The 24,127-nt window shown below is 28.1% G+C and overlaps 1 protein-coding gene across 4 annotated transcripts; it reads right to left on the bottom strand.

The window, feature by feature from the left end:
• LOC147803205 (recombining binding protein suppressor of hairless-like) lies at positions 1–23,201 on the bottom strand. Of its 4 annotated transcripts, none has more exons than XR_015428886.1 (7): positions 22,992–23,201; positions 18,728–18,865; positions 15,569–15,681; positions 13,774–13,914; positions 11,418–11,573; positions 2,140–2,246; positions 1–240 (listed from the first exon to the last, which is right to left on the bottom strand). XR_015428886.1 is itself a non-coding variant. In XM_087150535.1 (7 exons), the coding sequence occupies exons 1-6, from the start codon at positions 22,996–22,998 to the stop codon at positions 4,632–4,634; spliced, it is 609 nt and encodes a 202-aa protein (XP_087006661.1). In that variant the 5' UTR covers positions 22,999–23,201; the 3' UTR covers positions 2,214–2,246; positions 4,593–4,631. The 4 variants fall into 4 exon arrangements, 3 of the variants coding, with proteins under 3 accessions (XP_087006660.1, XP_087006662.1, XP_087006661.1); XM_087150535.1 differs by lacking the exon at positions 1–240 and adding an exon at positions 4,593–4,685 and having other exon boundaries at positions 2,214–2,246; XM_087150534.1 differs by lacking the exon at positions 2,140–2,246.
• Between the last annotated feature and the right edge of the window lie 926 nt (positions 23,202–24,127).

Below are 24,127 nucleotides of genomic sequence, written 5' to 3'. Positions count from 1 at the left end.
TTCACAGATAAAAGCAAATTTTATTGACTTTTATTTATACATAACACCTTCTTTAAAAAAATATATTTTTATTAATTACAATACAATAGGAGAGAAAAGCCTGGTTTCCCTTCTCTTATCTGCTAAATGCTGAGATCTCCTCAAACCATCCACTTCACTGCTTTGGCCAGGCATTATATCTTCAGAGTCTGAATCAATTTCTGTCTTATTAAAAGTCCATTTCACAACTGTTCCATCCCACTGCAAAAGACCATTTTATTTTATTCTTTCACTGAAATAAATTTTCTTGGTTCCTCAATATTAACAAATTTTAATAGTTAACATTAAAAAAATTTTAGGATTGCAAAAACCCAAGGTTTTCACTCTAATCTGGAAAAAAATTCCCTGTAAATATTATACACAATCAGGGTGCGTAGCCAAATCTTTGAATCAAAAATAAGCACTTTTTAAAAACTTTTCAAGCACTTCACAAAGATTTTCAAGCACTCAAAAAATTCATATTCAATCAATGATATTATTGAAACAGTTTTAGCATTAAAAAAAACCCCAAAAAGAAACTGGCGTAAATCGAAACAATCAGTACTTTCCCACATCACCGAGTGAATTCAACTTGACCCTGAACTCAGAACAAAAGTACCCTTACCCCCTACGTCAAAAAAAGTGTTAGAAGTAAAATGAAATAAACAAGAACAAAATTAAAATAAATTAAAAAGAAAAACATTTCATAAGGATCTGATATTCTCTATCCGAATTGAAGCACTCGGGTTTCGGTTTCAAGTGTGCGCGCATGCGCAAGTCATAACGTGGGTACGACATGAAGTCCGCGTGAATGATTACGTAGCAAACTCCCCATTTTTTGTGAAATGCATGGGATCCACCAGATATCACTGAATGGAAAAAAAGTTATTCGGAAAACAAGCACTTTTTAAAAACGCCAGCTGAAAAAAGCACCTTTAAAAGCTTTTAATAACGAAATCCCCAAAAAAGCACCTTTAAGTACTTTTTACAAACGCTACGCACCCTGACAATATATTGAGAGGAAACACATAATCAGTGAGCTATATTGGGCTAACTAGAGTAATTTTAATTGCTGGAAAAAACTTAGAGAAAAAAGGTAGAGCTGAACATAATTAAAACAAATAATAAATGAAATAGTTTAGTATAGCTGAAATATGATCCTTAAATATCCCATAGATTGTGTTTTGAGTGGTCACCATTTTTTAAGAGACGAAAATAAGAAACAAAATTCATTGTATTTTTCCAGTTTGTAATGAAAATCTTAAAATCGCCCGCATTTTCCCGATTATTTTAGGTGATTTTTAAATTCCCCGTATTTTCCAGTTTTTCCCTATTCTCCCTGTAGAGAGGCAACCCTGCAACTATATTTCTTAAGAAAAAAGAAAAAAAAGAAAGAAACTTAATTTTTTAATGCATTATTTTAACTTTAGTAGATTGATAAATGAATTAACAATTCCAGAAAAAATGGGCAACTCTGAGATTTTATTTCACATTTTTAATCTTATAAAAACATAAACAAATGTGTCTATAATAATACTTCAATTACTTTTGTATTTTGAAAATTATTTTTTTCTTAAAAATACATTTGTTAACTTTGAAAATAAAATCTACAAAGCTATCAAGCTAGTTTAAAGTAATCAGACATTTAATTACATAAACAAACTATCTTTGCAAACATTCAATCGCAAGTAATATTAATCTTGGAATAAATTTCTGATGAACATAGAAAAGAAACCACTGAATCATTCTTCAGCTTTTCAATAACAAAGTCCAATGAAAGAGTTACAGCACAACCTACTATAATTTGTCTAAAATAAGAACTCCCCTAACCATTCGCCCGGACCTGTGGTGGTGACTATGGTAACGAGGTATAATTATTTCAAGTGGGGGTGTGGGATCATTGTTTAGGACAGGGTTTGGCCCAGGTCGGCGAGAGAAAGGGAATCTTTTTTTCCCCCCCGGTCAACTGTGTTAGCCCTAGAGTAAAGAGAAGCTACACTCCCTGAAATGCGCTGTTCTTGTTTCCAGATCAGCAGACAGCCTCAAGACTTTGCGGCAGGGGGAGTTCTTACCATAGACAAACTATACATACGATGTGAGAAACAAACAGAGAATACTCACTGAACTACTCATTATTTCATTTCTGTAAGGATGCCATGCCACATCTCGTACACAACCTTTGTGACCCCTAAGTATTGCCTTGATTTTACCCGTCAAAATATCATAAACTGTAAATCAAAAATTTATGAAGCAGTATACAAAGCACATAAAACAAAACATAAAAAAACTTCTAATAATTAAGACACTGTGCATGCACGTTTATATGCTAGTCAAAACCAAATAAATTAGCTTTTTCAGAATTCATAACAATCAAATTTATTTTAAACTTAATAATAATTTAAGATTATTTTAAGAATATAATACTATTCATTTATTTATATTATTTAATTTAATATTTACTTTTAATTTTGTTTTTTTTTAAATATTTATGCTACAAATTAAATAAACTATTAAATTTAGAAATCTATATCATCAAAATATAAAAGACAAAGACATTGCTATGTAGAAAAAGACTTTATAAAACAAAAATTTTAAAAATTATACTAAATTGCAGATTCAATACATATTGCAGACAGCGATGCCTTACAGATTTAATTATACATTCATTTATAACAGCAAAACATTGCAACACTATCTTAAAAATTATTTTTAAATGTTCCTATCACTATGATAACTGTAACTAGAAATTACTCTTGATATAGAAATAGTTTAAAATAAGTGCTATGATAAAAAAATAGTAAAAAGATTTAGTAGTTAAACACAATCAGTGCTAACCTTTTCATGTGGGCGCAAAAATAAGAGATCCTCTGGTGGGTTCTTTCTGAGACTGGGGGGATAAATTCAAGAAAGGGAACCACTAATCCCTAGAACAAATCAAGTGATGATTGTTCCCAAGAGTTTTATTCTCCCTCTGTTATTCTAAATACCATTTGATATATTTTTACACCACCGCAGTTCGGGATAATAGAAATACCACTGGGGATGGATTCCAGTTTTTTGTTGACAACTAAAAAAGCGTGGGAAAACTTCGTTGGTGGTTTTATACGATTTAGGGTAAAAAGCTAAATTCCGAATGTCACATGTTGACTATTTATAGTGTTTTACAAACATTCAGAATTAGTGCAGTGTGTCACAATTTCCTCATTTTATTGTTTTAAATTCTATAAACAACAAATAATCCTAACCATAGTTCCAAAAAACTATTCACTAAGCTAGCTATAAAAAAATTATGCACGAACACACACACAATCATATATATATATATATATATATATATATATATATATATATATATATATATATATATATATATATATATATATATATATATATATATATATATATATATATATATACATACCTTCCAACTTTGCCTACCTAGCCATCAGTAGCACTCGCGCAATACACATTTACGGCATTCCGCAATATTTGCTATGCTCATATTGATACTTAATTATATTCACTTATAATTTCAAAAAGCAGTTGATAAATATAAGAAAATAGATTTTGAAACAAGCGTAAAACGTTATTTCACATTGAGAAATTTTTTAAAAAATTAAAATGCCATTGACTTTTAAAAAATCATGTTATTTAGATAGTACAATTTTAATTCACATACAGGAAGGTACACTTTTCTAAGGATATAAAATTATTAAATTGCAAATGAAAGTTTATTGTACATTTATACAAATTTCAAAGAAAAATAATATAACATCTCAGTAAAATGCAAAAAGTGAACTCCACAACTTTTTCTCTACATTCATTCAATTGTTACCAAAAAAATTTTTACTTATTTTATTTAGGAAGGTCAGATTCTAAGATGTTTCTTATTAAATATTTTTTACACCAAATTTTAAAGCAATTAAATCAAGAAAACAATTTAATACCAATTTTTTGAAAGAAAAATGGATTATATAAATGAGTTTCTTCCTAATAAAAAAAAAAAAAAATTAGCAATGGGTCCCACTGCTCAACTAGTCTCTTTAGAGAATTTTCTAAACTTAACCACCAAGTTGAAACATGTTTTAAAATCTTGTGAAGTTTCACATCACATTCTATCTGACAGTTCTTAAATTCATACTTTCTTTTACTACTCTTTTCAAGGTAGTAAAAAACTTTTATCACCAAATTCTCCACATCAACGGGTAATGATGCTGTAGCTTTTTGAGCTGCTAGATGAACCAAATAACAAGGGCATCCAATGAATTTTATATTTGGTTGCTTCTGTTTTATATAGCTCAAAACACCTTTATTACATCCAGCCATTGTGTTAGCATTATCAGAACTGAATGCTATGCAACTCTCCCACTTCAGTAGATATTTTTTAAACTCTCCATCAAGTTGAAAAATTCCCTCACCAGTGTTGTTAGTTGATTCAGATAAAGAAACCAGTGATGATACTATTTGTCTTTTTTCTTCATCATAATAATTAAAAATTAAAGGATATAGCTTTTTATCTAATATGTCATTGCTTCCGTCAGTGGAAAGAGAAAATAATGATGTTTTGAGCTTACTTAGAGTACTCTCTCTTATCCCCTCAGCAGTGGAAACAGTTATTGCCTGGGTCTTGGTATGTCCACACCCATACTTTTTTGCAATGTCGGAATCTGGGAAAAAAAATTTTAAATAAGGCGCCAGAATGATCAGAAGCAGATGGAGAAATATTGTGCTCAATTAAAAACCGTACGAATAATACTTCAGCTTTAATCACACCATTTTCTTCTAATTTTGAAGAATAAAAATTGTTAATAGGTTGCTGATGCACCTGTGCTTTTGCAGTAGCACAAAGTTTAGGACCGATCACGTGTCGGCAACAATCACCCAGTCCCCCGTGGACAATAGAGAATTCCGAACTACAAATAGTGCATTTCGCAAAGCCTTCTTTTCCCGATACTAAACAAGGAAACTTTTTAGTATATTCCTCTCTAAACTTTTGATTATTCTTCCTCTTCTTCTCCATCGTCATTAGAAACTTCCCGGTCCTGAATAGATCTTTTCAAATAACGATCCATCACAATAAAATTTAATAATAAATACACAACTTAAAAATTAACGCGATAAAAGCTGGATGAAAAATAATCTAAAATTTCAAACAAAAACTTATCATTCTTTTAATATCGGAGCAGCAAAATTCAAAGTTGTTTTCAAAAATTTTATTGAAGTCACTTCACTTCACACGGTGTAAAGCAAAAACTAACGCACTTGGCCAAAGAATACCTAAGGAGGCCTTTCCATTTCAATTCTAACCTTCAGTAAGGATAGGTTCGAATAGGGACGAAATATATAGCACCTCCAAAACCAGTTCCACTGTCTCCCCTACATTTTTTGTGGGGGTACTAATGTAGGGGAGGGTACTAATGTACTAATGTAGGGAGCAGTAACCCGAAACTAATCACTGTCACAGAAGGGGGATTGCGGGGGTCAACTAGCTTTCAAAAGATATCAGAAGAAACTCATTCTTCATCTTATATTATGCTTTTTCTCTTTCTAAGAAAAACTTAAAAAATATTTTTTTTAACTCTAAAACGACTTTATTTATTTTCAAAATAGTTTTATCATTTTATTTAACATGCACTTTTTCTAATTATATCTTGAATTGTTTATTATTTTGATTTGATTATTTAGAGAACTAATAATAACCAGAGTATTTAAATTTATAAAATTTTACTATGTAGTCATATGAAAGTAATTCATATAAAGTAACTACATTAAAAATAAATTTATATTTTCTCTATAGATCAAATAAAGTTTGTTAATTTTTTTAAAATATCTAATTAATAATTTCTAATTTATTTTTCTAATAGATCATTTCGATGGATCATTAAAAACAACAAAATAAAACAATTCTATATTATTTTACATTTTAGTATATAGATTTGTGAGACTGCTCACTGTGATATATATAAAGATTTATCAAAATAATCGAAATTAATTTATAAAAAAGTATGATAACGAAATTTTTGAAAGAAAAGGCATTTATTGGTTTTCATTAAAACTTACAACATAACAACAGATTGAGACACGTGTACTTTACAAAATTTTATCAAATACAAAAATACATGGTTATCTGGGAGATTCATTCATATAGATGGCATGCTGGCTAACCCTGGGAGGTTTTCGTGTTTTTCCTCTTTATGTAATGCTAATGACGGTTAGTTTTCTTATATTTTAATTAACTATAATTACACTAATTAAAGTTTGCAGTATAGAAATTTCTACTAAAACTCTTCTCCATGAATGGCAAAAGAGGGTCAGGGAAGAGAAATTAAAATAACACATTGATTACATACTTTGTTCTAGCAAAAAATTATGAATAAAAATTACATTATACACTTTTAATATGAATTCGAAAAATTTCTCATTATTAAATACATAAGATATTGCATAATTACTACTCTTAATATATATTTTTAGAATATTGCGAAAAAAAGTTTTAAAAAGTGTATTAATTAGGAATTACCGATTAGGGAATCAACTAAGGAATCAGGTCTAAAAACATCAAAACCAGTTTGACTGTCTGAAGTAACAAAAAGTAACTTAACTCTAAGTATTACAGCTTATTTTTATTTTTTAATTTATCGTGATGAAATGTCGTGGTGTTTATAATAATCACATTTCTCATTCTTTCTATTTCATCTGGCAATCAAACTGGTTTCAATATTTTCAGTGTTGCGTTCGCTCCTTAAGCATTGATTCATTATATTTTGATACCGTTTGTATTTTTCTCTCGTGAATATTAATTATGACCACTAATGTTCTTTTTCTTCCTTTTTTTTTTAAAGAATTTTACAATACATTCGTGTATTTTCATATTTTTCTTCATTTGCTGATTAAAATGAAAATTTCTTTCATAATACTTTAGTGTTCTTGTGTATTTACATTAAAGCCCTAAAAACAGGGTTAAGTGCTTGTTCATGTTTGGATGATGCGTGGTCTTGTGTACTAGCTATTTTTTGTCCTTACCGTGAAAAAACATACTATCCCAGCTATTGGAGTAATTAAAACTATTTACGGAATGAAAAAATTGGAACCTTTTAAATTTTTTTAATGTAAATGTTTTTTAAACCTACAAATGAGTGTACGATATATTTTTTTTTTAAAAAAAAAAGGAAAACTGCAGTTTTGTGATGCTTTCTTTATAGTATATTGAAAGATCTTTACGTCATTTATTCGATTTTAATTCATCTCACTTTATTCAGCAGCTAATTTTTTTTAATTCTGAAACATCTTTAAGAAACAAGAAACAAAGTTTAAAAAAAAGGGGAATAATGTATTTAAAAAATAAATTCCATTCTCAAAATGAATAAAAACAAGAAAATTATCACTAATAAATAAATAAAATGTATATAGAATGAACGAATTATCAGCAAATATAATTTTCATAATAAATTACAAGCTTATAACTAAAAAGAAAGCTATCGGTTTTTAAAGCGTTCCCCATATCAGTTCTTCAGAAGGACAGAGAGAGAAAAAGATTTTCAAAAGGGAGCAAGACCTCCCACCGAGAAGATTAGTGAACTGGGGGGTGGAAGTTGCCTTCCTCCCTTACTCAAAGGTAGAAAGTGACTTGTGTTTCAAAGGCAATATTACAAAAAGTAATAAAGATAAAAAAAAATTAACCTACATTTTCGTGGATAGGAAAGATTGAAAAAATTATTAGTATTTTTTTTTAATTGATCACTCCGATTCTTGAACAAGATCGATGACAAGCCCGCCATAGACTTTACATGTTAAAAGCAGAATTGAGGAGTCTGCTTGGTGCAACACTTTTCTCCCGGCAACCACGATTGGGGACCCGACTTTCTGATCATTTGAGCGCGCCCCGTGTTCTTTGTTCGCCAAGCTAACGCAGCTTCTCAAAGAACAGCTGCATTCAGGCAGATTACAATGGAGCCGCCGATGAGTAACCCTTCATAATCATGTGGTTTCTCCCGACCAAGGCTAACAACTCATGACGTCATTTTCGGCGATACGCAATCAGTGACCTCACCACGCTTGAAAGACGACAACAGCGGATAGATCGGACAGGCGCTTTCGTTTAATCTGTAATATTTTACTATTCACCCGTAGCTCCGTAGTTTACCTCCAATTTCCGTAGCAACTACGGAAATTTCCTAGCTGTTGGAGGGTATGTATATATATATACATACACACACACATCTATATATATATATATATATATATATATATATATATATATATATAGGACAAATAAAAAGAGAAAACTATAAATTTACAATGTCAATACCTATTTTAAACTATATTAACAATTAAAATCTCCATCCTAAAAGTAATTTTATTGAATCTTTTATCTTTCTCACATTTGATTTCTATTAAAGGTTATCTAAAAAGTTGTTTTTTCGTTCCATTAAATATTTTTCATCATATATTTATTTTAAAATTATTGTAATTGTAGTATGTCATTGTTTTACATTAATACTTTCAAAGTATTATGAAACATTTAAACATTTTACGAAACATTTAAACATTTAAATGTAAAAATATTATTGCACATTTGAAGAATAGTTATAAAAACTTTGTTCTTTCGAATATTGTTTCAACAGGTAACTCGGTTTTTGAAAATTTCAGTTTGGTATCGGTGGCGTTATTTAAATCAGTTATTAAAGTGATATCTATTTTTTTATAAGCTCTTTGATGCCATATTAAAACGATTGGTTTATTTACATGTTTCCGCAAAAAATAAACAAGCTAATGAGGTGCACGCTGATCATAAACACTCTTTTATTGAGTTAAAAAAAAGTCGGAAATTTCGAGGACTAAAGGGAAAACTCGGTGTATATCCATTTTTCATGTAAATAATGGATAGATCTTCCTCTCTTGCATTTTGGGAATTACTATGTTTTAAGTGTGAAATCAGTTCTTCCTGAGAGTTATCATGCAGTGAAATCAGGTCATAATGAGGAAAAACCCTTTTGTTCGAGAGTAAAATTGATTTTTCCATGAATCAATTTTAATATGCATAAAGAGTTCCTTTACAGTGGTCTTAATTTATTTAATTATAAATATCTATATTATACATAATAAATATCAATATTTTAATTTATAAATATTTGTAGCATTGTTGAAAATTTAATATCTTATCGAAAGATAATAAATCTTAGGAAAGAACTTAAATAGTTGTAATGCCATATTTTTATAGACAGGTCTCTTCAGTCTGAGTTATTAGTGAATGGATTTAAGTCATAGCCGATGGAAAAGAAAATATAGGAAATTTAATTTGATATTAGCTCTTCGACTGAATTATTTTATTTTCATCTTCTTTATCTGTCTATCGACTTATGAAAAATACCGGTCACTTCAATAAATGATAAATATTTTTTCTCTTTATTCATCAGAGTCATTTATTCATTATTGTTATTATTATTGATAATAATAATGAAACAAGAAAGCAAGGTAAATGAGGATAATTTCGCCATAACTCCCGGCTAATTTGAAAGATCCTCTCTTCTTGTTAAGAAAGTAAGATAATTTCGATTGAAAATTTTGTTATCAAATAAATTCTTTTTATTTTATAAATTTTTAATATTTCTTAAAAAATTATAAACTTTAATAACTATGTTAATCATTCAAAAATAAACATACAAAATTTTTTGAATTAATTTTCTAAATAGTATATAATAGTTTAAATAATTTAAAACACAATTTTTAGCACATTTATCCCATGAACTCTTAGTTAGAATCTAATAAGCGTTCGAAATTTCTAACAAAATTTTTCTTCAACTTCCTTTATTAGTTTTTTAAATAGTTCCAAAAACATGAAAACTCATAAATATTTCAGTTAATGTGCTTCAGTTGCAAATGATTAGCATGTAACAACTAGGCTCATTTCTTTTATTTTGCTGCAAATTTCATGAAAAGTAAGCACTTTATCGAAACTGCGTAGCATATATAATTTTTTTCCCTTCCATTTTTACATTTTTTAAAAAAATATAGTCATTTACAATTGACTTCAACTTACTCATGTAATAAAAAGATACAAAACTGAGATATTAAAAGAATTTCTAGGAACTATAACTAAAAGTTAAACTGTGTGTAGAAAGAGGGAAAGAAACATGAAAATTGCCACAAAAGGAAAATGGTTTTCTAAAAAAAGTTAAAAATAGCGTTTATGATTTCAATTTCTTAAACATAAAAAATACATTAGTAATTATAAATTATATATTTATAAATGTGACATTTAAAATATTTTTGCATCCTAAAGTATGAATAAATACTCTTGAGTAGTATTAAATACACATATTTTTCTTCGGAAATGCAGATATTTATTTAAAATCATGTAAGAACATTGTTTTAAACTGCAGGAAATGTAATCAAAAGTTTAAAATTCCAATAACTATATTTATAACATGAATTTAAAACATAACCTAAAAAGAAGTACTTATTTGAGTTTATGTAAAATATATTTCTTTGATATTTTATTTCAATTTGATTTAATTTACTTAAAACAGTGATTCTGATTATTCTATATTTTTTATATACAATTGAAAATATTTGTCAAATTATATTTGTAATAAAGAAATTAATTTGTTCAAAATATAATTCACAACTAGAACGAAAAAATTTGTACAAAAAAATAGCAACAATTAAACTGACTAGAGCAGACGTAAGAAAACGGTGGACAAACAAAAAAGTACCCGAACTTGAAATAGATGTTTGAAGGTAGGTGAGAAATGTAAAGAAACCCCTTAACTTAAAAAGGTGAGACCTCTCTTAGTGACTAAAAAAATAAAACACATCCCGCTGTAACTTGCTCCCCTCTCTTAACTGAGGAGGAGATTTTTTCCCCAATTCTTACGCTGAAAGTGTCCCACCACAGGACCCCAAGATCAGATGTGACAACTGCTGTCACAGCCCCCCAGAAAAGGTTACACTACTCAGTAAACTACCTCAGTAAGTCACTGGTAACTGACAGTATAAAGAATTATATAATAATACTAAAAAATTTACTATGTTTTAAGCAATTACTGAAAAGTTATTTAAAATTTACTTAATTTTTATTTATTACGAATCTAATTTTAATTTATTTTAATCTGTTAGTAGTACGTTTTACATTACTATTCCATAATATGAGCACTTGCATACCTAAGCAGCATTTGTGACCTAATGGGGATTTCCTTCAAAATATGTGTGGTGTTCACTGTATTAACAATGAAGAAAGGACTCCCTGTTATTTTTTTTAAGATTTTTCTAAGACAAAAATTGGAGGAAAAAAAAGCTATTAAATGAAATTATTTTTATGTAATCTTATCAAGTGTAAATATTACAATAGTCTGAATCAGAAAAATAAAAATTAACTATTAGTGATTAGAAATGCTTACTTGAAGACTATGTACTACAGGAACAGGAGTAACAGTAGAGCGAACAGGGCCCATTCCTTCACAAAAAGTATATTCTGCTTTATCAGTGCTAATGACTGTCCAAGAAGACCCATCATTTATCATCTCCTTGTTAGGCTCTTTAGGACATGGAGTAGCCTAATGAAAATGTAAAAATATATTGATTTCAATTTAAACTGAAATATCCTATTTCAATAGTACATTAATCATGAAAGAATAATGTTTTTTATCATCTCATTATTATTATCAGCACCACCTCCTTAACTATCATTAATTTAGGAGAGGAAAGGAGAAATTTTTAAAAAATAAAACAAAATCATCAATACCTAAAGAAAGAAATAGTGCAAAAGTGAATATTAAAGGTATGAATGCCTGCTAACAAATCTTTGCTAAATTACCTCCAAACAGCATAATGTATTACAGTAAAAATTTGTGAATAACAGTACTGAAAGTAATGAAAAAAAGTAATGAATCATTTGTGATCTTAGTTCTAATTCATTACTTTAAGCTAGAGCAAAGCATCGTTCATATGTTTCACACTTGTAATTTTTTTTCATTTATTTTATATCATTTTCTTTTATTCCTAATGTATGTCATATTAAATTATTTTGTTTTTATAATGGAGATAACTTGAAATACTGGTTATATGTCATTTCTCTCAACGGATTTTCTATTTTTTCCTTTAGGTACATATATATTTGGCTTGAATTTGACAAACTCTAAGAGGCCACAAAAAAAAAATAAAAAAATTTCCCTTCAATTTTAGTTGAGTTATGGTCACAAAAAAAGAGTAGGAGTTAAGAATAGAGGGTGGTCAATTAAGGGTCACTAGATAATTTGCTGGAAAAAATAACAAATGGTTGACACTTCACTTTTTGTTGCGGAAAGAGCTTCATTCTTAAGTCCTCACGTCTCACAACGTTTAGTAATATTCTTACAAATCCAAAAATGACACTTAAAGCTATTTTATGTAAAGGATACTTTGTTTTTAATTTTAATAACTACCTCTATTATTTTCTACATCAATAAAAGTACGAACAAAATTTAACTATTTTAATTATTACTAATTACTATTATAAGTAATATAATATATAACTTAATTCTCTTGCACTTTATTTAAATGTAATTAATTTTTTTTTATTTAATAAAATTAAATTTACAAATTTTTTTATTCAAATTTTATTTAAAGTAAAAAATAAAACAGAGATGAAGAAATAAAATAAAACAAGGACACATAGAGACTGTACATAAACTGCCAACTAGCAAGCAAACAAAAAATAATTATCAATTCAAAGATAAGTGATAATAATTTAGAAATTATATATCAAGGTTTTATTACATATCATCTTACATTTTAATTGTATTTATTCTCAGAAGACAAATTGTGTGATTCAGTAATAATTTTATTCCCTTATTTATAACATTTTTACTGATTATAAAGGTAAATGGTACATTTTAAAGCTCCACAGTTACTGAAAATAACAAATTTTATTAATTCTCTCAAATAATTTTTACTGTTTTACTTCTGATTAATATAATCAACTATGTGTAATATAACAGGGTTGCCACCTGCTATATTATACAAAAATTTCCTTAACTTTTCCAGGTATTTCAGGAAAATTTCAATGTAAATCCAGACCATATTTTATGTAAGTCACAAAATTTTTCATCAGAAAACTTCGAATTTCATTAGTAATGTCAAATATAAAATTATGTGTAGATATTACATCTTGTGAGCAAAAAAAGTATCATTGAACAAGCATAAGAACATGGAAAAGTTTTAATAAAATGTCGAATTTTTATAACAAATAATTGTAACAGATGTTAGAATTATTTAAATTGAATCTCAATAACTGATTACTGCTGCTGAAAATTTTGGGTTCTTCCAGGTATGAGAGTTTTCCAAGTTTCTGTAAAAATATGCAATTTTTCCCGACTATTCCCTGCTTTCGAGAGTCAGAATAAAATTCCTTGAGAATTCCAGGTTATCCCTGTTCTTCCAGCCCGTGAGAGTCCTGACATACCTAACTTTTATATAAATCACTTAATCCTAAAAAAGAGCTTGAAAACACGAATTAATTTGGCCTTGTTTTAAACATGTGACCAAACTAAAAAAATTAATGTGAGAAATTAAAGAAAAAGTACATAAAAATACTGAAAACACCCCTCAAAAATTACAGAATTCAATAAAAATATTGAAATTATCACATATCTACTGTTTGCAACAAAGGGGTCAATTATTAATTACCATTCATGAGAGTTTACAATTTATTTTGAATAAATTAAATTTATTGTCATCATGGATTTTTTTTACAGTTCGTTAAAAAAAATGTGTTACCTCAAACTGTATGATTCTTTCCTTAGATAAACAAAGGTACATTCTTTCAGTATCCCTCATGTAAAAAGCACATTTATGAAGTTGTGAAACTGGATCATCAGCATCTAGAAGAGCTGTCTGTTTGTCAACTTTCCCCATTAACTGTAATAAGAATGCATATGTATAAGACATATTACAAGAGGGAGATGCATGGACATGCATGCACATTTATATCATTATTTAAAAATACATTATTTATTACTTATTCTAAATATTTAATGCTTTTTTTAAGTCCAACAAAAATATTAAAGCAATAATGTATTATGTGATTGAATACAAATTTTTGGAGAATGTTCATTATAATTTAATGAAAAAAAGCCTGTGTTGGAACAACTGCGGCGAAAGTTTCTGGCTTTAAGTTTATTTTGGAACAGGTATGAAATAATTTTGCGGAAAATATAAGTTATGGGGCAGATTGAAGCAGCAATCACATCGCAGTAACAAATTTTATTTTTGCAAGTTACAGGGTGGCCACTCAAATCAGGTTTCAAATTTCCCTGAATTTTCCAGGTAAAAACCCTAAAATTTCCAGGTCGATTTGCTTTTTTTCCCTCATAAAGTTTTGGATGGGACCAAGAAAAGCATCAATATTATAAAGTATTTTATTTAAAATATTATTTTTTTAGTGTTATCAATGTAATGTTTAATGTAATGTTTATCATCTTTGACTCATGGGATAGAGTGCTAACCAGGTCACCTTATGGGAATGAGGTGACCTTGATTTGAACTCTAGCTGCATACACTGCTACCCCACTCAGATGAATGAGTTAGGGCCCCTTCGGGGCCGATACTTAGATACCCACCTCGCATAGGCATAGGAAAAGGTTCTCTATTCCTTAAGAAACCATGGGAGTTTAACATGGTTATAATGAACCTAATTTTGATGCAAGCGAAGTATTGCTAAGTTGATGGTATTTTAACTGTTTGGCAATAAATTTTCGTCCAAAAGTGGGTATAACAGTTGGTAAAATAATTTTAATTAACAAAATTAGTAAATAATTTAAATTAGTAAAAATAAGAAAAATCAAAGAAAAAATTCCAGCTTTTCTTTAAAAAATCCCTGATTTTTCCAGGTTTCTGTCCTAATTTCCCTGATTTTTCCAGGTTTTTTCCAGTATAAAATATTCCCTGATAATTCCAGGTTTTCAAGGTTCTCCAGGTGGGTGGCCACCTTGAAGTAAGATTGTTACATTCACGAAAATTCAAATTACTTTCAATAAAACTTAAGAAATAAAGAATTCATAAAAATTCAGTTTTGCAACAAACATAAAAAATATTAAAAAGCTCTTTAATTAGACCTAAAAGATAAACCTAATATTTTTTAATTAACAGCATGAAAATATTTTTCATTAAAAAGAACAAAATTAAAACAACAATTAATCATATAACGCATTAACATGACACATAATCAGCATTTTTCGTAGCTTGAAAACAGAATTTATTGCTTTGTATTTTTTCTTTTCTTCTTTTCATAAAATATTAATATATAGTCTATGTATAGAACTAACAAAAAAGTCAAAGAAGCCTAATAAAAAAACAATAAAGACAACATTCTGAAAAATACACAAAAACAATATTGCCACTAAAACTGCCAAAAGTATTTTTTTCTATTCTGCTTTTCAAAAAGAATAATAATATATAGTTTAAATTTAAAAATAAAACAAAGACACCATTCAGAAAGATATACAAAAACACTATTGCATATTAAACCTAAGTTGTTAAATTAAAAGAAAACACAATAAAGTTGAAAAATTACCAGTCTAGGTAATGCCATTCCTGTAACTGAACAGACTAACTTAACAGTATAACGATAATGAATGTGACCATCACAAACAGTAAATTCCTCAGACTCTGATTCAGTATCATCCACTACAAAACCAATTCGGCAGTGAGAAAAGAAATAATTATAGCATGTTTTAGAAGTAAACAGCTTTACATCTGCTGTAATATAAAATAAAATATTGTACAGCTAACATTCATAATTTTGTGTTGGGAGAATCTTCTCAAACTATCTTTCTTTTTCTTTAATTTTAGGGTTATAGCTTACCACATTTTCGACAAAAGATCACATAAGTTTTAACTCTTAAAAAAGTAGTTATGTGCATTGTAACTGACTGGCAAAACAGGACACGTGGCTGTGGCATTTAACTATTTATTTACCTTCTATTTGACCTTTAGTATCTTAGAACAATATATGGGGCTGCCAACTACTAAGCTTTTTGTGAAATATTTTTATAGAGTGGTAGACAATCAAAAGACATTAACAAAAAATTAAAACTTTATCATTTAACAATTGAACATACAATTAAAAATTAAAGATTTCAAAATGTTTGGTTACTTATGGTTAAGTTTTAAGAACAAAAGAACTGGAACTAAATGTTTTTTCATATGAACTATTGAATCATTCAGACTCAGTGGCATGGAAAATAAGTCAAATTTACTATGCAAAAAGTCACTGATCAAAACAAGAAAAAACTATAAGCAATTTTCCCAAAAAGTGTAGAAAGTTGGCAGCCCTGCAATATAAGTCTATCTTTAAGTGAAAATTAAGTAATAATAATAATAACAACAACAACTGAATTGATAAGAGCAGTTCAGTGCTTTTCTTTCCAAATAACTTAACTAGAGAGGGAAAACCTACAAAAAACATATTAGTAAAGAACAGATAATAAAAATATAATAGATAAAAAAAAACTTATCACAAAGTTGATGTTTAGAATTGAAATTCCACAATACGGTTTTAACACAAATGCACTTGAACTATACTAAATCAGATATTAATGTTAAATACACATGACGTAACATGACGTAAATGCTTAATGTTTGGATACCAAAGGATGATAACTATAACAAATGATTGTTTGTTCTGTTTTAATGTGCCTAGATTGCTACAAAAAAAAATGATATAGGATGTTATTTAAAAACCTAAAATACTTTTGTTAAGTTTTTGTTTTTATCAAAAATAATGATGTAAATAAGCATAGAGATAATTTAGAGCCACCATATATCCAAATTCTAGGCTGATATAATAACATGATGATTGAATATTTTCTATTACAAATTTTAATCTTTGGATGAATAGTTGGATTTGCATTAATCCTGGAGCAAAAACTTTACTAATGTCTAGCATTTTGGTAAGATTGAGTTAATTGGCAGGTTTATGTAGTTTTTGCATAAAGCAAATAAAAATGATTATACTTAATTTCTACATACAGGGTGCGTAGCCAAATTATTCAACAAAAAGAAGCACCTCTTAAGCACTTAAAAATTATTTTTAAACACTTTAAAAAAAAATCATAATTAGGCAGGGTTGGAAAGTTTTCGACAATCGACAGTTTTATCTTGTTTTAACCGCCATGTCAAAAAAAAAAAAAAAAAAAAAAAAAATTGGATTTGTTTCAGACAATTATCAAAAATCATGAAATTTTGAATCATGTAAAACGAATGGCGTTTTCATACACTACGGACTGACTTATACGCCGAAATAGATTGGGTTGAATTAATTATGAAAACCTTGAATAGAACAATGTGAACTGTGTCTTTTTGCATTATTCATAGCGAAAATCAACAAGTAAAGGAAAAATCTCATTTTGAAAATGGGAAAAATTAAGCACTTCTTAAAAACACCCAAAGAAAAAAGCACCTTTAAGCACTTTTCAAAAATGCTACACACCCTGTATGTATACAAACTCAGAGTTGACCTAATAACAAAAAGTTTTTTAAAAATTTAGTAAAATTTGATAAAATATTACATTTTAAATATGATGAAATGTAATATTTTATTATAAAAAATTTTAAATTAGAGAATGAATATTTATACTTGTCTATGAAGCTTAACTTTTAGAGACATGAATCAGCTTGTATAAGAACTCATTGCAGCCCTCAACAGTAAATGAGAAAAATGAGTAAATATTACGTTTCAATTATTAAATTAGTAAAAAAATATTAATATTTTAAAGAAAAAGATATTTGAGTTTTGATTAAGATTTGTTATTGGTTTGATGATGCAAAACTGTGGGACAAATTCTTCATAGAAAATTCTCTTTCTCCTACATAAGTAGTTTGAAGCATAAAAAAATTTGTTGTTAAGGTAAACCAGGGGTGATTGTGAGCCCAACTAAAATCATTAAGTAAAATCATTAATTACACATTTCAAAATATACATACAAAGTATCGTTATAAATTTAAATCATTGTTGAAATATTCAAACATGAAATTCTAAATAAATTATATGTAGTGTAATTTCAATGAATAATTACTTATAAGTTCACTTTTATCTCAAATCACATTTATTACACTACCAGAAAAGAAAAATTTACGAATGAAAGAAATGTTAAGAACAAATTCTAGTTCTATTATTTTTAAACAAAATATATTGGAATTTTTATATATAAATGTGATTGATGATATCTTGAAACTTCTAGACTTTGGATTTCCAGAAACTTCTGGATTGTAGTTAGCAAAAAATCTGGAAATCCGGATTTTTTTCGAAGCACAATCACCTCTGGGTAAACCTAACGTAAACCATAAAGTTTCAAAATATCAAAATGAAAACAAATTATGGCAGGATTACTTAAGAGTAGACAATGAAAAAGTGATCCTACCATAATTTGCATGTATTTTGATATTTGAAGAACATTTTTTTCAGCTTTTGAAACTACACTACATTTACCTAGACACTAAATGCACCGAATTCACTTTTCCATAAACTTTAAATTACTTATGTAGGTGAAAGTGAGATTGCTATGAAGAATTTCTAGCACTGTACAGCATCCTCTTTATAATTGGATTCAAAAATGGTGTAAATAAGAATAACTACTTCTAAATATTTTACTATTTAGTATAACCATTTTTAAAGGTAAAATGTCTTGTTCCTCCTATATGAAATTAAGAGTAAAATGAAAATAAGACTTACAGATATGAATGGTGAAAGCACCCCATTGAGTAGAGCTGGCATGGAAGTTACCGTTCGCAACATGAAGATATCGAGTACTGACAGTCTGGGAGAGAAGCCTGTTAAACAAAGCTACTCTAGATCCTGAAGCAATGCACACTGCAATGAACAAAAAATACATTACTCTTTAAATAACATACATAATCAATACATATTCATAATAAAAATAAGAATAAATAACAGGATGCATAACCAAATTTTTGACTAAAAATAAGCACCTCTAAAGTACTTTTTAAACACTATATACATTAACAAAATGCAAAATAATTTTCAAAGACATTATAAGATCATGATAAAAACAACTAGTTTCTGGCAAAGAACTCTTTTCTGATTATATTAGCTACCATAAAAAGATCAAATTTTTTTTGGTTCGATTTTAGAGGGTGGAAAATGAAGCCTGAAATTGAGAATATCTTGAAAAATGCAGCAGAGTTGCACATGAGAGTGCAAGAATATCACCGAACCCAACTCAGTAGTCACTCCCATGTATTTCATCAAACATGTAACATGATTGGTGCTTTCATACTCTACCGACCAACGCTTTGCCAAAATTAATTTTCTTGAATGAATTGTGAAAATAATTAATAGAACAATGTGAAAACCATGCTTTTGCACACAGTCAACAACACACAAAATCAACACAGTCAAGAAAAAAAATCTCATTTTCGAAAATTAAAAATTAAGCACTTATAAAACACGACGCATATAAAAAGCACCTTTAAGAGCTTTTAAAAAACAATTGAAAATAAGCACCTTTAAGCACTCTTAAAAACGCTACGCACCTTGAATAAGAAAGTTACATAAGCAAAATAAGATACAGGCATAAGATAGCGAAAAAAGAAAGGCAGACACTCCAACTGCTAAGAAATTTCCAAGTGGTCGCAAGGGAGGGTAATGTATTAATATTTTATAAAAAAGAATTACAAAACAAAATATAATAATTTAAACAAATACTATATGGTCAGATAGATGATTGCTAACGCTTTAACAAAAAAAAAATTAAAACTTTTAGTTCTAAAAAACTTATACTTTGCTTTAAAAATTCTAATTTAGTTCACAACCACTAAAAATAATAATTCCTAACAGCCTCTAATGTACAAATTTCTGAAAATGAAAAGAACATAAAATAAAAAGAATGTGCTTCAATGTAATTAAGAAGACTAATTTGTGTTTAGCAAAATTAATTTATGATATTTTTGTTAAAATGCTGCTGAGAAGAAAATCAGTGAAGTTGGTAGATGCATGGTATACTTGACTAATTGAAGATAGTGATGAAAACAGGATGATGAAAATAACAGTAGAAGATGAAAACTGGAACATAAATTATAATAAAACTTTTATTTGGTAGCTCGAGATAAAGAAATTTATGTCCATAGGAGTTCTAGTTAAATAAATTTTGCATAATAATATTAATAAGGACAGGCCATGGAAAACAAGTTCCCCATGACCTGCCTAATCAAAAGCCAAATTAAAAAGTAATTGAATTGTTCTCAACAGACCTTTAGAATCATGAGAAGAGATCCATTGTTGGTGATTTATCGAGAAATAACATAGCCAAAAATAAAGCCAACCACCGGTAATCAATATTAAATGATTTAAACTCAAAGTAAAGCTTCAGTTTCATAAGATACATAATCTTTCGGGTAAGAATTAACTAGATTGTATTTTAACATATGTAACATATTTTAAAAATATACTAATGAGTGATATTTTTCTCCACTGTGGCAACATTGTCACAGAACATTACCGAGTTCTTGCAAAAAGATTTTTCCGTTAGGAAGTAAATAATTTTGGTTTTCCTCTCAGCAGAAATTTTTGTTCTATTAATTTTCTTTATTTAGTTATTACTTTTGATTTCACATAGTATTTAAAATCCTATATTATTAATTTGATATTATTTTTAACAGCAACTGAATCTTGAAATGAAAACACACATTTAGTAACCCTTTTTTGAAGAAACCGATTCATGTGATTTCGCCTTCAATCTTTTTTTTTCCCCGGTAGTTACTGCTACGGATTTCACAACTTTTTTTATTATTTTCTTTCAATGTGATGAAGATTAACAAAATTGCTTAAAAGGAAATTATTAATGTATTTTCAACCTACAAAATGCAAGAATATCTGCCTTAATATTAGATTTTTAAAAAAAAACAAAATTTTAAGTTGACGTTTCAGTTAGCAAGTATATATTTTTTATATTTAAAAGAATCTTACAGAAAGATATAAGTACTAGAGAGGCATGTCGCAGAAAGCCCGAAAAAATTCTGATACAGGTTTTTCTTCCCACCTAAATTAAAACCATTATAAAAGAATAATTTAAATTTTAAAATTATTAAATAATTGAATTAATAAGAAATAAAAAAAATTAGTACTCTCACATTATTTATTTTAATTTTTACCTGAAAAAATAATCTTTATGGATAATGATAAGTCTAAAAGCTACTTAAAAATCAAAGTACAGAAAATGATTACGATTTTCAACACACCAAAAACAAATCCATTTGTTTAAGAGACCATTTATAACCAAGAGTTAAATCAATCCAGTGATGAAGTCGTTCAGATACACGAGAGCTTTCTGAGGATCATCGTAAAAAAAAATCTGGTATATATTCATCTGATGTCCATTCCTGTGAAAGAATAAAAAGTTTGAATAAGAAACTTTATTGCCGTGGACAGTGACTATAAACCTGTAATGACTATAATCATAAAATTTTTCTATAATTCCATAATAGAGAATATTAATTCTTAATGATACAATTCTTAATGAGTGTCTACCAAGAGGTCAGTAAGTCAATATTTAAAATTTCCTAAACTGTAATAAGTACATAAAGGATTTATTTACCCATAAAATAATCTAAATATATAACTGAACACACATTTATTACATCAAAACTAGCAATATACGTGTTTTTAACTCATTCTTATGGCATAATTATTTTAAATAATTTTTTCTTCATTTACCTAAATCTAAAAAAAAGGTGTGTCCTCAAAAAAAAAGAAAAGAAAATGTTCTTCAAAAAGTTATTTTTAGACAGAAATAAAAATTCACTTTTTTCTACTGTCCTTTCTTTATGAATGAATACTACATTCTAAGGGTTTTTGACTATCCACCTATCATTATTTTGTCAAATCTTCCAACCTGGTTTATGTAATTAAATAAAAAAACAGAATTCACAGTATTGTTGCTTCATAATTATTAAAAAATGTGAAAAACACAGGAGGGTGCTATTTTATAAATTACTAAAAAAAAAAAGAGGTAGATTCTATAAAACACAGTAATTCGATGTGGTAAATCTGATGATCAAAAAATTATTTTATAAAACATATTTTAAAGAAATTTCTTTCAAAATAAAAAAACTATGTTTAATTTCAGTAGCATCATCAAAAAAGTAAGTATTATTGGCGTATATCAATAAATCAGTCATATTTCACAAAAATAATAAACTTCTATTATTAAACTTAGCAAATAAATCTTGGTTTTAAAAATTCAAAAATTTGTCTCTTTCAACAAAAATAAAGTTAGCTGAATAAACTTTTGTTGCAGAAATATTTTACTGGAAACAAGTTGATCAATTACATAGCTGCTAGTAGTATACAAGGTGAGACAAAACTAATGGTTTCAGCTACAAAGGGTAAAAGAAATTTACCAAAACAAAAAACTTTCACCACACAGCATGGGCTCAAGAATCAAACGGCAAGCTGAAAGAGGGTCCTTCTTGAGAAAAAGGGAAAATATAGTACACAATTTTTTATTCCATATTGTCAAGAAATTTTGGATTGGTAATAGTAAGGAATATTTACTGGAAAAAGTTTATTTTTTCCATGACATTGGGAAAAAAAAAAAGAATAAAACTGAAACAAATTGAATGAAATGGCCAAATAGAATTGTTTTGCAATCCATTCCTACATAAACATATTTGAATTGAAATAAATTACAATTTAATATAATAACAGAATGTTTAATTTTTTTACATTTCTTTTTTTAAATAACTATACTTGTATTATTAAAGTTTTATACAAAATTATAAAACCTTTATAACATCGAATTTAAGAGTTGGTTTATAATTCATATACTTCACAGCATTTAATTTAAAAAATTACTATGCTATTTACGATATCAAAATACGATTTGTAGTAGAAAATACAATAAGCATGATATACCACTAAAAGATTAAATTAGTTCCATGACTAATTCAAACATTTAGTGGGTGGAAATAAAACTAACCAAGCATATAGCTTCATCAAAAGCATACTGCTTAATGCTCTTTAAAGGAATTCCCAAGAGACGATAGATTTCTTAAATTAGGTCCATTCTTCATAGTCTTATAAAAATAGAAAAATTTAATCTCGTTCCTCGAAGCTTATTGAAAAAACAAAAAATTAAATTTTCTGCCAAATTTATAATCCAACTATTTTGATTACGACGTTTCTGACCTTCTATTTCTGTTACATGAGTTCTTTAATCTTAAATTTTAAATGAAATGCCTAAAGCATCTAGCTCACCCGTTGTTTATTTTCAAGGGACATTCTCACTGTTTAAGAAAAATTCGCGAAAAGGAGACAGAGATTTGAAGCATAACCTGGTAAAAACAAAACACTCGGGTATAGAGAAGTACTAAAAAAGGCAGAGAAAATATGTATTGAAAGTTTTTCAGACTTGCCATCACAGTTTGGACATTTTGGAGAGGGGGTAGATAGTTTCTATGACACTGGATGGGATCATAGGTTCGCGTGCTTTTTGACAGCCTTGTCAAAATACGGTGGTTTGGAGTATAGTAGCGAGGCTTCACTGACCTAAAGATTAATGAAGCTAGAAGATTAAAAAATATGACATAAATTATTACTTTTTATTTTTTAATAATAAAAATTAATTTTTTAATAATGTAATTAAATTGTAATTTATTCAAACCCCAGCTGTGGTCAATTTTAAATTTTTTTTATTTTTTTCTTATTTTGTTTATTTTACATTATATTTTTTATTTAATGTGTTTTTCGATACATTAAAAAATCCTAAAAGGAAAAAAAAGTTTTTATTCGAGAAATTTCAAATAATGCTTAAAAACTGGTAAAATCCCAGAAAATTAATTTATTTTTATTATATTATTTTTTTAAACTCCTCTTACAATTTTCAAACTCGGACCGAATACAGGCCTCTATGTGCCGGACCCCTCTACCAAAGAAAAATTTTATAACCCAATTAGGGGGGCCGCAATGGCCCCTTAAGTCTTCTGTCTAGCAAACCGGGAGCGGGTACTTGAAGCTATGTTGTAGCACGATACTCGTATAAGCGTAGTTCAACGGCTAAGACCATGTGCTAGTGATTTACGCATGGAGCGAGGGGGCGTTGGTTCAAGCCCCAGC

This window comes from Parasteatoda tepidariorum, chromosome 9 (genome assembly GCF_982258835.1).
Source record: "Parasteatoda tepidariorum strain Cologne lab strain chromosome 9, Ptep-v5.0, whole genome shotgun sequence".
Taxonomy (NCBI): domain Eukaryota; kingdom Metazoa; phylum Arthropoda; class Arachnida; order Araneae; family Theridiidae; genus Parasteatoda; species Parasteatoda tepidariorum.
The sequence above is the reverse complement of the archived record's forward strand: the minus strand, read 5'-3'. Positions and strand labels throughout refer to the sequence as shown.

What these genes read in the sequence shown, in the direction of transcription:
- LOC147803205 (XM_087150534.1), bottom strand. An exon ending in TGCTTTCACCATTCATATCT is followed by an intron (nt 15,682 to 18,727) that starts GTAAGTCTTATT and finishes TTGGTTTTGTAG; the next exon opens with TGGATGATACTGAATCAGAG. An exon ending in AAAGAATCATACAGTTTGAG is followed by an intron (nt 11,574 to 13,773) that starts GTAACACATTTT and finishes CATTTTCATTAG; the next exon opens with GCTACTCCATGTCCTAAAGA.